This window comes from Pan troglodytes, chromosome 7 (genome assembly GCF_028858775.2).
Source record: "Pan troglodytes isolate AG18354 chromosome 7, NHGRI_mPanTro3-v2.0_pri, whole genome shotgun sequence".
NCBI lineage: Eukaryota > Metazoa > Chordata > Mammalia > Primates > Hominidae > Pan > Pan troglodytes.
In genome coordinates, this window is record NC_072405.2 from 36,303,874 (window position 1) to 36,321,062 (window position 17,189).

The following is a 17,189-nucleotide window of genomic DNA, read 5'->3' on the forward strand; positions in this document are numbered from 1 at the left end:
TCTGGCCAGCACCGTGGTTTCCCTCTTCCAGAACAGCCCAAAGGACCTGGAAGAAAGCTGAGGCTTTGGGGAAGGGAATTCCAGTCCCAGGTCCCCAGAGCATGACCCAGAAGGAGGGATATGTGAGCTCCAGGTGCCGTGTTCTCTTAGCCCTAAGGATGCCTCACCTTGTGGGTTGGGAAGCGGCCAGAGGGACAGTGTGGGGCCCTCTAACACATGGGGACTAGGGCAGGTACCTTGGTCTCAGGTACCTGAGACACTTAGCAATGCCTCGGAATCCAGTGCCAGCATTTTCCTTGAGTGTATATTAACAGACAGCACCTCTGTACCCATTCAACCGATCGGAACGAGCTCTGTGACAAAACTCCTATTTCAGCACTCAGCTTTATGGGGGAAAAAAAAAAAAAAAAGGTCAGTGTGGACTAAGCCATTTATTCCACAGACCTCACCAATAACTGCTGTTATATACCATACACAGGGACTCACCCCTTCCCAAGAGGAATGGTGGGTGCTTCATACATCCTCTCATCTAAGGGTCTCCAACGTTACTCAGAGGATGGTCTTAGGATCCCCACTTTACAGATAAGAAAACTGGTGCTCAAAGAGGTTTAGAAATTTGCCCAAACTCATGGAATTTTTTAAAAGAGCAGAATGGGTTTGAAATGCAAGTCCGTGTAATTCTAAAATGTAGGCTAGTGAATGATACAGAGGGATTCATATATGTGCCCTCAGAAAGGTCACAGTTTAGTGTGGAGTCAGACACAGAAAACCGGTATCAATGCCTGAGCAGGACAAGAGCTGTGCTGAGTGGAGCAGGAGGGCACTGTGGGAGCCGGAGCTGTGGTTACTCCCAAGGTCCAAGAACTGATCGGCGCCAATGGAGCTCTGAAGGTCCAGCCCAGAAATTCTCAACCCAGAGCCCCCAACAGAACCTTTAAAAAGCCCCAAAGTAGACATGGGTTTTCTTGGTGACCAACGAATGACGGGTGACCATTGATGTGTCAAGTGGTCAGGCCCCCGAGGCTCACAGGGACAAGGCCTCCTGCCCAAGGTCACACAGCTTGTGGCAGTGCCGGAGTCAGGAGACCCGAGGCTGGACCTCCGGTGCAGAGGCCCATCCCGTCCTGCACGGTGCCATCAGCGACTGCCCATGGCCACGCGGTAAGGCAGAAGGCAAGTGTGCTCCACGCCAGGGAATGTGCCTCCTGTACCCAGAGGAGGAAGCCAAATCCTTCCTCTTCCTCATGCAGGGGAGGTTCCCTGAGACAAGGCCGGAGAAGAGGAGGTCCGGAATCCCTTCTTCCTTTCAACATTTTTCACTGGGAACGACTTCGAGTGAACTCGAATACACCAGGGAATTCCAGTCCCAGGTCCTCAGAGCATGACCCAGAAGGAGGGACATGTGAGCTCCAGGTGACATGCTCTCTTAGCCCTGAGTGCACAGGGTGTTGCTTAGAGCAGGTCACTTTTGCAGGATAGTGTCCCCTGCAAACTCATGTCCACCCAGAACCTATTTGGAGATAAACTCTTGGCAGGTGTAATCAAACTAAGATGAGGTTGTATTGGGTTGGGGTGGTCCTAAACCCAATATGATTAGTGTCCTTAGAAGAAGAGGGAGATCTGGACACAGAGACAGACATGTAGGGAAGAAGGTTGGGTGTCGATGGGAGCGCAGATTTTAGCAATGAGCCTACAAGCCAAGAAACAAAGGGGTGGCTGGCACCCCCAGAAGCTAGAAGAGGTAAAGGATTCTTTCCCACAGCCTCTAGAGGGAGTGCAGCCTTTGCTCGTGCCTTTTTTGGACTTCCATCCTCCGAGCTGTGAGAAAATAAATTGTTATTTAAAGCCACCCGGTTTGAGGTACTTTGAGCAGTCCTAGGAGATAGACACAGCTGGGTGGTTGTTTTCTGACCATCTGGCAGTTGGAGATCAAGGGTTGGGGTGGAGATCCCAGTCTTTATGGGCCAAGTCCTTGCACAGGGAGTGGTCAGGGGGCTTTCTGCCTTTGTTGCCATCACCCAGGGGACACAGGCTGCAGACCCTGCAGAGCTACTTCCCTTAGCCCTGTACTCTTCACTCCTCACAGCCAGCAAGACCTTCCTGTGGGCCTGAGAGTGACAAGCCACACAGAGAGGCAGAATAATGAAAAATCCTGTCATTCCCTGCAAATTGGTGCAGTCTTTCTATTAAGCCTTAAACATATACCCACTTTGACAGCAATACCCCAAGTAGGGACCTATCCTAAGGAAATTATTGGCCGTATGGACAATGGACTGTGTGCAAGCATTATTTATTGTAGCGAAACACTGTGAGACAGAGTGGATTTTTTTCCCACTCTCTCTTCACCCCTTTTCTATTCGTAACACATACCCAGTTCCTTTTGGAACCAAGCACAGGCCAAGCCAGGATAACAGAAGGGAGCCTTTTGTCAAAAGTCAGAAAGAGAAAGAGAGGCAGGAACTCTTTTTTAGCACAAGAGTGAACAGGGTATTGCTTAGAGCAGGTCACTTTTGCAGGATAAATGTCAGATGCATGTGGATGTCAGACCCTGAAGCAGAGCCAGAGAGGGCTGCCCTGCATCCTTGCTCTCTTCCTACAGCCTAATCCAGAGGGAAAGCAGATGGCCCAAAGGCTGACAACCGGGGCCAAAGGCTAAAAGGAAGCCATGGAATGGAAGCATGAGGGAACCCAGGGGGCCAGGACATTGAAGAAACAAGGAGGCTCTCAAAAGATCAGGAAAAGGTGGCCTCTCAGGCTGTCTCGAGAGTCCGAAGCACAGAGGCATGGGTGGGTCTGCTGCAGGAGCCCTTTGCTCTTCCTGCCCACAGAGGATGCGGTGGGCCACCCACTGGGGCCCCAGCTAAGGAGCAGCCCTACATCTCCTGCACTTGCCAGCTGTGGATTTTCATTGACCCACTGCTCTGTCCAGCCCCTCATGTAGAGAGCTGGATAGAGGGTCCGACAGTGGAGATTCAGTTTAAACAATGATGGTAACTCCATAAAGTGGATCTTATACCTTAGACGGTTATGTTATTAATTGATGGGAGAAAGAAGGGAGGCTGCGATGAGAGGGGACAGTGAGTTTGGGTTTGGGCCTGTTGAATCGGAACTCCCCAGTGCCCTTCACATGGAGCTCTCTAGACGGCAGTTGCTAGCACACAAAGAAATCAGGACTCAGAGTTATGAAAACACACATGAGATGCGTGGCGAAGCCCAAAGGCAGACACAAGCTCCAAGACTCAGATCAAAACCCTGGGGTGTGCCCCTGACGGGAAGGAGGGTCGGGCCCATTGCGGGAGTCACCTTAGAAAAACATTGTATGGGAAATTTGGAGCATCTGAATAGTGAGTTTACACCCAAAAAAGGTTGAAGATTTTTTTTTTTTTAATTGGCAGAGCAAAGCAATAGGCAACAAGAGCCCAGTGGGGCTCCAGAAAGTCGGGGTCTACATCTGAGGAGCGGCTGAGACCCCAGAGGAGGGAGGCAGGGATTCCTGGGGGATTGGAGCCTCTGATGCAGGTCCCACTCTGCCATCCTGAGCAGGACACTTCCCCTCCCTGGGCCTCCGTCCCATTTACAAAGCTGAGGGCAGAACTCATCGTTCCCAGGTCTGACTGTATTGTCACCCTGTCTCTCATTTGCTTGTGTCCTCAGGGCACTTGCCCAGCTTCTGTCCCTGGCTGTTCCCAGGCACCAGGACCCTCTGCTGTCAGGGACCTTAAACCAGGCAAAGGACTAGAAGAGGCCAGCTGGCCCCTCCACCAGGGCAGTCAACACCATGCTGGGGGCTGTGTTCTCGGGGCGACAGAAGATTCCTGTGACCTCTTAAAAGGGTGGTCTTATGAACAACCCCAACAACATTAAGGAAATTGAGAGAATGTGTACCAGTAAACCTCCCACCCACTCCACCACGGTTTTCATTTCTCTAAATTCCCCTCCATCCTTTGCCCTTTGTAATATATGTTTGTTTGCACAACAGCATTCACAGTGTATACACACTAAGGGGTGCTCTTTTTTTCCCTTAACGCAATTTCATAAACACTCTCTCATGTATGTCATAGTTACATTTGAAATGGCTGCATAATACTCCTTTGTGTTAACTGTCTTTTAAACAACGCTCTAAGACTGCACACTTAGGTTCTTTCCAGCTTTGAGTGATTATGAAGAATGTGGTTGAGTTTTATACATATGCCATTTTCTTTCTTTGTACTCATTTCCTGGAGACAAATAGAAAAGGATTTCTGAGCCAAAGCATATAAACTACTTTTATAGATCCTGAAAGGTCATTGACTTCCTCAAGGAACTGGCTTGTTTAGATGTGCTAAATGGCCGCAGCCAATGGTCAGGGGACAAGTGTTAATTGGTAAATAAGCAATGCCTTTCTTTCCTTGACTCCTCCCGGAAAGATGCCATTTTTCCAAAGCTCTGGCAGAGAATACACTGAAAATGTCTCACAGAAGACAGCCTGCCAGACTGTTGTTTTTGACAACAAGCAGGAGAAACAAAGTGCTTTGCAGAAGCACTCCATCCAGTGGAACTCAGCATGGTGGGGGCTCTGTAAGATCCACCACTTCCCACCCTCAGAAGTGGCACCTTGGCGTCCTACAAGTCACTTCTGACACCATTGTCACTGCCCCACCCCATGTTTATCCAGGGGCTCCAGAGACCCCTCTAGAGATGGGGATCCCTGTGACCAGTGTTACTGGCACCACCACTAGCTGACAGCTGAGCTCAGATTGGGACTCTTACCAGACAGAAACACAGCAAGGGACCCTGGGAGATGTCCTATCACGCACCTCTTCCAGGGTTTCCCAGCAGGGCGAGACGGGAACACAGCATGGGGCCACCCTACCCCCAGTTCCCTGCATCCCTTGGATTGCTCCAAAAAGGGTCTCAGAGAATATGAGGCCTCCAGAAGGAGTGTAGAGAAAGGCAGGCACCCAGGGATGCTGCCAGCTGCCGGGCCACTCTGGGCTGCACAGAGGAAGGCCACACAGGCAAGGGAAGACTTGGGATTCCTGTCTCCGAGCTGGAAGCATGGGGTGAAGCTGAACATTGTCCTAACAAAACCAAACACACCATCTGCCTGGAGGTCCCAGCGAGGGGCCAGTAGGCTCTGCTAAAAACAGAGACAGACCAGGGAGGGCCACTGCCCACCATTCCACCCTCCACCTCCTGAAGACTGAAGACTGGACAGGAATGTGAGAGCCCTTCTGCCTCCCCCTTTTCCCTCCTGGGTGCTTCCACCAAGTATTTGGTACCTACTTTTTCTGGAAAATTACCCATTGCTTATCTAAAATTCAAGTTACTGGGCTCCTGTATTTTTATTGGCGAACATTGGCAACTCTATGTGTCGACGACTGGAGGGGTGCAGGTCAGGGTGCTGGGAGCTCCTCAGGGCTTCTGATGCATGAACATGGGGGGCAGGTGAGATACAGCTGGCAGCATGCACTGGTTTCAGGTAGATCATGGTGTCATTTACAGAGATGGAAAGGACTGGAGGAGAAGCAGGTTTGGGAGAGAAAGGTCAAGACTTCTGATTACACATTGGATTTGAGATGATGTTTGTTAAATAACCAAGTGGGGAGGCCACGAGAAGGTGGAATTCTGGCGAAGACAGAGATGGAATCTGATGGAACTTGATGGCAGTCACTAGAAAGACAGTTCAGTTAAAGAGAAGAGGAGGAGGGTAAGGGTTGGAAAACTACCTATGGGGTGCAATGTTCAGTACTTGAGTGATGCTATTTGCACTAGAAGCTCACATCACACCATTACGCAATATACCCATGTAACAAACCTGTACATACATCCCCGAACCCATAATAATATATATGCATATATAAAAGGAGAGAAAAGGGACAAGGCCTGAGATTTACAAGTAAAGCAGGTAGAGATGGGCACCAACGGACACCTATGATTTCTTCCCTGAATTAAACTGGGACTTCTCAGAAACCTCTATTCTGAGATTTACAGGGAAATGTTTATTGAGGCCCTAGTATAAGCCAGGCATTGTGCAAAAGCACTTCATGTGTTATCTCACTGAATTTTCATCATACTGATGATTACTCATTGTTATCCCCATTTTACTGGTGTTTAAAAATGAGGTCCAGAGAGGTTTAAACAATTTCCCCAGATCACAGCTCATAAGTGATCAAATACTTGACCTCAGGTTTTCCTAGTTCTCAAGCTTCTGATCTGCCCTGTGCTTGATAGCATATTTTATGCATATCTGCTCTGCCAGTCAGTATGATCCTCATAGCAGGGGCCTCTCTTTATTTCTCTTCCCATCTCCCTGTGACTCATTCGGTGCTAGGCTCGTTGTTGGCACCCGGTAAGTGTTTGTTGTTTGGGATTTGATGGGAGAGGGCCCCAAGCCTTGGGCGAGGTCAGCCAAGACACGATGCCTGCAGGACTGTCACAGAAATTCCCAGAACTTATAACTTCTCTCCAAAAGGGTGGAGGACGGGAGCTCATTAGTTGCTCGGCTTCCATGCCAGTAAAAATTCAAAGCCCCCAGTAAATGGCAAAATCTGCCTGGTAGCTCTGGGCACACCCAGCATAAGATAGTTCCAGAAAGCAAGAGGAGAGGTGGGTTTAGGAGGCACAGAGGCCAAGCCATGGACAGGGAGGTGCAAAGCTGCAGAAGGAAGGGAGGGGTGGACTCAAGCCCACTCCCTTTCTCTTTTTGCTTAAATAGAAAAGCTCCTTTTCTTAGCAAGGGTTGGGCACTGCATGATGACTCTCAAGTTTCCTCCAATCCTGGCTCCTGGGATAGAAATCAAAGCACTTGACATGTTTCTCTTGATATTCAAAGCTGAATTACTGTACAGTCTGTGGCACTTACACCCGGTTATAAATCACTTAACAAACACCAATGATACATCCCACCTGCCGAACACTGTTCTAGGCGGTTAACACGGATGAATTAATTTCATCCTCACCACAACACTTCGAAGTGGGCAGAGTAATCCCTTCTGCTGTGCTCTACAGATGAGGACATTAAGGATCAGGTAGGTTGAAAAACTTGCCTGAAGTCACATAGCAATTGGCAAAGTCACGGTTTGTACCCTGGCAGTCTGACTCCGGTGCCATGCACTTCACCACTGGGTGTTAAGATTCTGCCTCAGACCAGGAGGCTCGGGTGGGAGAAGCCCTGAATTCACGCCATTCCCAGCTGCAGTCCAGGTGCCCATTCCCCAGCTGTGGGGCCGTGGGCCAGAGCAGGCAATGCGTCTAAGTCTCAGTTTCCTCATTTATAAACTGAGCTATTTTCTGGATTCCTTAGGATTGTTGTAAGAATTAGATGACACAATGTATGCAAAAATCTCTGAAAACTATAACTTGCAATCCAGGGAGGAAGGATTAAAGGGCTAATTAGTGATCAGTGAAGCCTAGCATGGGGTTGGCAAATGGTTTTCTTGTGAAGGGCCAGGTAGCAAATATTTTAGGCTCTGCAGGCACACAGACTACTGAGCCCTGCTATTGCAGCACGAAAGCAGCCAAGCAGTACACAAATGGATGAGCGTGTCTGTGTTCCAGTAAAACTTTATAAAAACAGGTGGTGGCTGGATTTGGCTCTTTGCCTAGAAGGATTGCAGTGGGATGGAGCTGAGAGATGGGTGCTCTGCAGTGTCCTGAGTGCTGTAAGTAGGGCTTTGGCTGAAGCTCTGGAGAACAGGGAGTACTTGTCAGATTCACAGGCAGTGTTTCAGCTGTCTCTGCCCCCAACTTCTACCCGGCTCAGGCATGGTCAGAGGCATCACCCTGGGCAGTGGAATCTTCCATGGGAAACTCAGGGTGTCAACTGGCTCTTGATCCCTTCTCCTCCCCCTCTTCCGGGGTCTGAGGTGAGACAGAGGTGCCTTCTGCAGGAGAAGCTCTGATGGCTAGGGCAGCCCGACAGAGCTGAGGTGGGGGCAGGGGAAGTACAGTGACCTGCCCAGGTGTGTGCAGTCTGAGTCTAAGGAAGAGGCTGGGGGGACTTCAAACGACCCTGACTCACCTCCCAGGATACAAGGGGTGAAATGCGTGCATGGGCTGGCAAGCCCTGGGTCATGTCCTCTCGGGAACTGCACGCGTGGCAGCAGGCTACAGAATGGGGACTATAGGGACATGGTTGGGACACTGGCTCCAACATGATTGATAGCACAGGCTGATTGTTAAAAATAAATGACAGATGTCCAAGTCCAGAGCCAAACAGATCCAACAGACTGCAATACCTGGCAGAAACCAGTGTGCTGACATCTAACTGGGATCGCTGACAAGATCTGCATTTAACTTGAAGCAACAAGACCAACAAAGCCAGTGGCACTGACACGCAATGGGGGAGCGCCTACTAGGCAATGGTTTCCTTTGAAAGAGATCTGGGGATGGGGTGAGGAGGAGATCTGACCTGATCATTGAGGGCTGCATGGTATTCCATCATTTAAATGTAGGGTCCTGTATCACTATGAGTGTCACTAGAAAGTCTCATGAGAGGCCAGGCACGGTGGCTCATGCCCTGCAATCCCAGCATGTTGGGAGGCCAAGGCAGGAAGATCACTTGAGGCCAGGAGTTTAAGACAAGCCTGGCAAACATGGCAAAACCCTGTCTCTACTAAAAATATAAAAATTAGCCGGGCTTGGTGGCATGCACCTGTAATCCCAGCTACTCAGGAGGCTGAGGCAGGAGAATCGCTTGAACCCGGGAGGCAGAGGTTGCAATGAGCTGAGATTGCACCACTGCACTCTAGCCTGGGTAACAGAGTGAGACTCTGTCTCAAAAAGAAAAAGAAAAAATAGTAAGTCTCATGAGAATTTAAACTAATATCAACATCCATGGTCACAGCCTGGCACACTCCCCCCTGGCTAGGCCACCCCAGGAGTGGTGTCTAATTCTGTTGACTACTCACACCTGGAGCCTGTTGGGAGGATGGCTATTCCGTTGAGGCATTCAGTTTGATCCTTCCATTAATTACCTGCTATATGTGGCACATGATGGTAGGCAGTGGGAGGACAGCTGTGAACAAGGTGCGGTGCCCTATCATGAAAGAGCTCTCCCGGACTAGGAGGAGAGTCGGCACAGAAACCAATCATTGCAATACAGCATGGTGAGTGTGAAGACCGGGGCCCAAAGACACAAAGGTGGAGGAACTGGGTTCACTTTCCTTGGTGTTACCAACTCACTGATGAGCAATCGTGAGGATGAGGAGAATGCCTTGTTATGATATGATTTGTTCCTGCAAGAAGAACTAGAAACAGTGTATGGGAAAGTCAAGGAGGACAAGGAAGGGGTTTCTGTGACTCGCAGTTGTTTTTTGGGAAAAGCACAACACCATGTCTGCCTGGGAAGTCGGGAGGGAGGTTGTATGAGACGCCCACTGAAGCTAAGCATCTCCGTGCCATGGGTGGAGCCATTGCTGGCTTCATTGCTCCCTCCCCTAAAGAGCTACAATCCTGGAAATGCTGTTCTGTTCCTGTTTCTTGGCTTACTGAGCCCTGCGCTGTCACGGTACCTCAAGGACCTCTCCAACAATGTCTCCAGGCTTCCCTGTGTGTTTATTGGAAACATGTGCATATGGACACGTACTGCACTGAGCCCAGTTCTGTTTATAGACAAAGTTACTGGGTGTTCAGGCTAAACAAGTAGGTCTGTAATCCTTTGCTATTCTAAAAGCAAACTGTCTCTGATTGTGGGAATAATAATATCAAATATTTCTGGAGCACTTTTTTTTTTTTTTAAGACAGGATCTCGCTCTGTCACTGAGGCTGGAGCGCAATGATGCAATCATGGCTCACTGCAACCTTGAACTCCTGGGCTCAAGTGATCCTCCTACATCAGCCTCCTGAGTAGCTGGGACTACAGGTGCATATCACTATACCTGGCTCATTTTTTAATTATTGGTAGAGATGAGGTCTCACTATGTTGCCCAAACTCATCTCAAACTTTTAGGCTCAAGCAATCCTCCTGCCTCGGCCTCCCAAGAGCTGCAATTACAGGCATGAGCCACTGCCCCAGCCTACTGAGTACTTACGTGCCAGGCACTGAAAGAGTTTTAATTTTTCATGTATTATTTAATTCAGTCCTCACAACAGCCCCATGGGGTAGGCACCACGATCAACCCATTGTACAGATGAAAAAACCAAGTCCCTTGGAGGTTAAATTATTTGCCTCAAAATGATAGAGCCATTCCATAGTACAGCCTCGATTTGAACCCAGAAGTCTGGCCTCAAAGTCCATATCCTGAAGAGAATATAGCTAATCCCAGAATGCTCGAAAGACACAGAGAACAATAGAAGTATCATGTAGCCCATTGTTTTTCAGACTACAGCTTATATCCTGTCCATGAATTATGAAATAAATGAATGAGTTGTGATCATGTTAAAAAAAACATAAATAGAATAGAGTAGAAAGGCATTACAAATTTAAGTATTATCTCAGCTATGCTTATCTGTGTGTACTGGTTGTGTAGGTCATGGTAAAAAATGTTTGAGACCACCAATCTTGCCCAATTTGCTCACTTTACAAATGGGTGAACTCCCATTCAGACAGCAAAGTGATGTTCCCAAGGTTACAGAGCCTTCACAGATAACCTGGGGCTAAACCCTAGGTTATGCTATCAAGGTTAATTGACTGCAAAGAAAAGGAAGAAAAAGTAAGAGTGACGATGCTAATAATAGTGGTAATACCAATGCCAGCAATAACAATAGCTACTACTCCAAATCTCATGTTGAAATCAGATCCCCAGTGTTGGAGGTGAGGCCTAGTGGGAGCTCTTTGGACCATGGGGGTGGATACCCTCATGAATGTCTTGGCATCCCCCTCATGGTAATGAGTGAGTTCTTGCTCCATTAGTTCACACGAGAGCCAGTTGTTTAAAGACGGTGGACCTCCTCCTTTCTGTTTCTTGCCACATGACGTGCCTACTCCCCATTGTCTTCTGCCATGACTGGAAGCTTCCTGAGGCCTTACCAGAGACCAAGGAGATGCTAGTGCCATGCTTGTACAGCCTACGAAACCATGAGCCAAATAAACCTGTTTTCTTTATAAGTTATCCCATGTTAGGCATTCCTTTTTAGCAATGCAAAACAGACTAATATAGGGAGTACGCTGATTTCCCCTGTTTTCAGAGAAGGGAGTTCTTGGCCAAGTGCCTCGGCCAATGTCACATAGCTGGTGATAGAGAAGCCAGGGTTCCAACTCAGACAGGCTGGCTCCAAAGTCCCTACTTGTAACCAGCGTGAAGTCTACATGGTCCTGCCTGTCTCAATATTCTTCTTAAATGCTGTAATGTCAATGCAGTATATAACATGGTAGATGTGTTAATATAGTTAATCACACACCTGCCACTTCTACTAGCTAAATGTCCCTGTGTAGCAATTCCATATTCATCTCAATTAGGTACTTGGTTAAAACTGAAATAATCATCTTTTTTTTCTACAAATATTTTCTAGATTCCCTTGTCTCTGTCATTCATTCACATATTAAAAACATCATGCATTGGAAGAATCAAGTAGAATAGGCAGAAATTTTTGTAAAGATAAAACTGTACATAACACCCTTCCTTGTTCCATAAAGAATTAAGGCAATTCACAAGGATACATTAACTACACTAAGATTAAAGTAGATGAGATCCAGGTAAAGAAGATCAAGTAGAAAGACCCTGAATGAAGCCAGGAATGAGACTAACACAAAAATGCTTTCCTTAAGTCTCTATACTTGCTGCAGGTGGACCACAATTCTGTCCCCAGGTTTTTGTTTTAATGACCTTCAAATTCACATATCCCCATACAAGGGATGACAGCTGACTCTTAAGTTTGTGTTAATTACCTCCTTGAAAGTAATTTTAAAGACTTTCAGATTCACAGTCTCCATAAGGTGAAAACAAATTCCTCAAGGAACACATAACTCCTTCTATGACTGAGACAGAAAATAATTGGTGCATGGGTTCCCTGAGTACAGCATTGTGTAATGCAACAAATAACATCCTCAACATCATTCTTACAATAAGCACAAGGGGTGAAATTTCACAGGGTTGTTTCTGACAGAGTGTCCCAATAAAGGATGATGGCATTATGCTCCTATTCCCAAGATGCGTGATAGAATCAGGAAGCTACAGTGTGGATGGACATGGGCTCTGAGCATATTGTTCTTTCCTGCAAAGTCCAGGGACAGACCTGCTTGAAACAAGGTGATCCAAAAAAGGGATACTCAGTTCAAAGCCAGGTGGACAACTCTCCGCAGGCCAAGGCTTTCCCCAACCATTCCAGCCCTCAGAGATTGGGCTCTCCTTTGTATAATTTGGCAACAGCAGAAACTACGTCACATTGCCCGACAATGGGTGTATGTGTTCATGATTTTAAACCCTCCTGTGCAGGGCCTACATCTCATGATGTTTTATTCCTAGGGCTTGTCCCTTTGCCCTGCACTCACCGAACACTCATGAACAAATTCAGCACTTGTTGAGGATGATGATGACAACGACGAACTGGTGCTGTTAGAAAAGAACTAATTTAAGGTGCAGGAGGAGCCCATATTTCCCTAGGGACTCTCCCTGTAGACCAGTGGTCTTGCTACATTGCTGCGATGCTGCAGCCTCACCCCACATTCGAATCCCAGATCTTTTCACTTCCCCTTTCTGCTGTTTCGTTTCCACAGTGAGAATTCAGACTTATCTACAGAGCTGTCTCAGGAAAGGGGAAGAAGAGATGATTCCTGATGACCACACCCAGTCACCACAGTGACTGCCTAGAAGAGCCATAGGTAAGACTGAGCTCCCTCTGACCCTTTAATTCTATTGCAAAGGACATCTTGCCTGAAGTGCTGGATTGAGGACCCCCTGGCCACACGACCAGGCAATCTCAATTCTTTAGTTCATGAACTTAAACCTGATGGTCTCTACTGTTCAAAAATGAATTGGGAACAAAATGAAAACATAATAGGGAACTGTCAGCCAAGGTAATAATCAAAATGTGTTGAAGAGATAGAAAAGCTTAGAGGTATTGGAGGTAGGAGGAGGCTCTTGCCGTCTCCTTGGGAGATGATGAAAGGCTATGAGCTAAGGGAAGAGAACCCAGTGCCAGCATGGGATTATCGGAGTAAAGCTCCCAGGAGGACACTGGTCAGGTTGGATGATGGGCAGAATCCAATTGATAGAATAATTTGGGTGGTGGCCGGATTAACCTTCAAACAGGTAAACTTGGATAATGCATAAACGTGAGTTACGTGTTTGCCTTTTACTTTCAGTATTTGGGCAAGAAGATGAATTGAGAGAAGTCCCATGTGGGGCTTATAAGACTCATATTTTGGTGTAGTTTGATTACAGATTTTTCATACTGGGAAACAGTAAGAGTAAGCATTTGCACACCGAGATGTTGCCAATCCCGTATTCAGATATGGCACTGGGTTGCAGTGGACAATTTTGTCATCCAGTTGTAGGAGCTATGAGATTTGCATTGACAAGGAGGTTTTAAGAATGGTTTAAATGGATCTCCTGTGCAAGGTGACCTCTCTGGGCACAGACAGTGAGTTCTACCCAAGAAGGGGAAGCCCTCTCCCATGGCAGGACACCCAACAGAAGGCCAGGCAAGCTCTTCTTCACACTGGACTGTGGATCTCCCCTGACCCCTGATCTTGGTATCTCTGAGAAGGAGCATCGCTGAGGTCTTCAATCAGGCAATCTAAAGAAACCTCTCTAAGATCAGACAGAGCCTCCTTAAAGAACCTCAGACTTGTCCACCACCTTGCCAAGTCCCTTTCCTATGCTGCCCTCACCAAACCTCCCCCAGAGGCCAGCATGATTCTCCAGACAAGAATCTGGGGAGGTAAGAGCGGCCACACACCCAGGGCCAAGAGATCAGGTACGACATTGTTGCACCAGCTCCGTCCCAATCCACCCCAAATTTTTGTTCAACACAGGCAATGTGGTACCCAGAAACTTCAGGTTCAAAGATAATTATAATGATCAGAAAAATGCTGGAACAACTAAGGAGGTATGGCAACATTTCTATTAGATTGGGAAACCATGTTCCACCCTCCTTTCTGAAGCTTCCAGGACATCATTATAAACCTCATTCAATCTCCAAGCCAGGAGAAAGCCTTTTTTTCATCATACTGGACGGCACTACTTGTTAGCAAACTGTCCTTTATTTTGAAGGGAAATCTGTCTCCTAATAACATCCACCTGTTGGTCCTAGCTCTGCCTTCTGGGGTCACATAGAGTATGTCTACCCTTTCCACATGGCAGCCATCCAGACACCAGAAGAGAACCGTCACTCCACTGCAAGTCTTCTCTTCCCCAAGAGACGATGCCCTTCCAGGACCTCCAGAGGCCTGCCCCAAACCCCCAACCAGCCTGGTCCCTCTCCTCCAGACCCCCATCTGTCACCTAAAAGTTCCTGTTCTGCAGAGCTTTTCTGCATCTGTCACCTAAAAGTCCCTGTTCTGGTTTCCTGTTGGGCTGGAATGCTTTCTGAACATTCCAGAAATTTGTTATGGTCCTCGCAGCCAAACCCACAAAACTCAGATCCCAAGCTCTCACCAAGCAGCCCGAGAACATGTTCAAATCCTCCTCTGGCCCACTCGGCCTGCGAGGGACCCTGCTGGCCCCTGTCCTCTGGTCCCAGGGATGAATCATGAGGTTCTCTCATTGTTGCTGTTGGCCGCCCCTCAGGTTGCTCATTGGTGGGACAGACTCCACCCCAATGTCTTTGCCCTGAGTGTGGAAACCTGAAGGCTCAGGCAGCATTGAACACCCCATTACATCACCCAACTGACTAGTCCCGCTTGACGGAAAGTGAGTCAAGACCGGGGAGGTCCTGGCCATTTGCCTCAAAATTTCCAGCAAAAGGTCATCTATCTGTAAGGGCTAGACCTCCAGATTCCTGCCCTGGGCTTCACCCGAGGGCCCCTCCCTCAGTGCTCCAAGTCAGCTCGGCCTGGCCAGCAGCCTCGCTCCCACCAACTCCACCTGCTTCATGCAGCAGCCACACCTCCCTCTATGTGCCTGCTCTGTCACCATCGCATTGGGCTATACCCCATCACAGTGCCCGCTGCATTCTGCCTTGAGGCAGGGCTCTATCTGCATGACCCTGCCTCAGTTCCTAGGCTGGGAGCTCCTTGAGAGAAGCACCTGGGTCCTATTTAGCTGTGCCCCCAAACTTAGCATGGAGCCTGCTGTAAGGCAGGTACTCATGTGAGACATGTCGGGTGGAAATAAACTGATCCCTCAGCCTTACTTGTGTCCAGTCCTACCTACCTCCACTGAGAAAGGTGGGAACTGAGCAGCCCTTCCTTTCAAAGGGAGTCAGGAGAAGACCACTACAGCCATCTGCTTCACCATCTGTCTTCATAGGGACTACCTATAGATGATGAGCTGGGCTGCTCACAGCCTGGGGACAACAGGCTCCTGTTCCATCCCTTCTTGAGTCCATGAGCTCTCCTTCTCCATGGCTGGAGAACATGCTAGCCCTAGCCCATCGCCTGCCCATCTCAAAAGATAGAAATTGGTAAGGAGAGCCTGGCTGAATTGGGGCAAACCCATTCTACCTACAGTAACTGCAAAGAGCAGCAGGTTTACCAGGAAGCAAAGTGCCTCACAACTATTTTCATGGCACCCCAGGACCAGAAGCTTAGACAATGCCCAGCCTTCTCAGAGCAAACCATACCCCAGAGGCCCAGGAAGGCCCAGTGTAATGCACAATGCCCCACAATGATGTAGGAAAAGTCAGAAGCCATTCCAAGCAGCTAGGTCTCTACTGCTGGTCTCTTTGATTCCACAAGCTCACATAGCCCCTGCCAGCTACTCCCACGCAAAACGAGCAATACTACTGAAGAGCTTCTTCCTTCTTCCTCTATGGTTTCCATGGTGACAAGGGCAGTGTTTGGGCTCATGACAGTGGGAATGAAGAGTGGAAGCTCCAGGTCTTCCTTCCTCATCCCAAAAGACCAGGACAAAAATGGCCTGCTCTTACCTGCTAAGATGAAGATGCCCACAAGAATCAGGAAGACCAGCAGGTAGAGCCCCAGGACAGCATGCTTCAGGGCCGACAGGGACCCCAGCTGGGTACAGCAGATGCTTGCCCGCCGTTTGTGACATGGACCTGGACAATAAGGGTAAGAGGAGGAAGGAAAGAAGACACTTAAAAACCCCATAAGCTCTTTTCTTTTTTGGTCTCATCTCTCCCTGATGCATGCAGATGTTCATGTTGAACTTCTCACATCCCTTTTGCATGTCTAGAATGCAGCCACCTGATGGGGAGCTTTCCAGGACCATCACATTCAGCCTCTAGCTCTCCTCCCACTCTCTGTGTTCATGATCAAGCCAGATCACATGTCCACAGCTCACATGCTCACAAAAACCAACTCTTCTTGAGCCAGTAGTCCAAGCAGCAGAAAGACCTTGAAATAGTCTTGGATATGTGGCCTTTACAAAGTGTCATTGTCCCATGGGATCCCGGGAACATAAAGAGAAATTAAAACAGGAGTTGCAAACTCAAACTTCTACAGTGGCTGGGGAGGTATGGGAATGAGAGAAATGGGCCCAGTGGGACTGTGGGGAGGCCAACGGCACGTGCCTGCTCTGGCAGAGGCTACTATGCAGGGATGAGTGGTGGGTGTGGCCAGATCCAGAATTTTCTACATCTATTTTTAAGTGTTGGCAACTAATTCATCAAACACAAAACACTGGGGAGTGTAAACAAAACACATCTGTAAGCCAGTTCTGACCAGCTTGCAACCTTGCATTTAGATTTGCTAGAAAACATGGTAACCTCATCCTGTGACACTCCTCAGCTTCTGCTCAAAATGGAACAGGGAAATATCATTGCTGTAGTGGCCTTTTGGGCCATGTAATTCAACCCCTTTGTTGTACAGATAAAGAATGTCAAATGTCAGTTAGCGGCAAATCCGGCCCCAGGACCCAGGTTGATCTTTTAGCTGAACTTGTCCTTCAAGGTGGCCTTCTCAGATGGCCCATGCAGAGGCTTACTGACCTCCAGCTGCTCTGTTGACTGGAAGTGGAAAGAAGGGATCCTCTCCCTGATGTTAGCAGGGCATGTAGGAATCACTGGGTGGGGGCGGGGGGTGGGGACGGCATTTTTAAAAAAATGCTTATCCCCTTTAATGCTTGTTCCTTACCCCCTGTGGGTGAGACCCCTCTCCAGAAGGACTGTCCCCACTTCAAGAGTGTCACTAACTAAGGCCAGGCACG

At 48.3% G+C, this 17,189-nt stretch overlaps 1 protein-coding gene across 2 annotated transcripts in view; it reads right to left on the reverse strand.

Moving 5' to 3' along the window:
- Positions 1-17,189, reverse strand: part of SCARA5 (scavenger receptor class A member 5) — a 125,930-nt gene that overhangs the window by 83,646 nt on the left and 25,095 nt on the right. The window contains exon 3 of one of the 2 annotated variants that reach the window (XM_016959272.4): positions 15,952-16,080. The exons of the other annotated variant lie outside the window; for it this stretch is intronic. Within the exon in view, the coding sequence (XP_016814761.3) occupies positions 15,952-16,080 (129 nt within the window). The remainder of the gene's footprint in view (positions 1-15,951; positions 16,081-17,189) is intronic. 2 annotated transcript variants of the gene reach the window in all.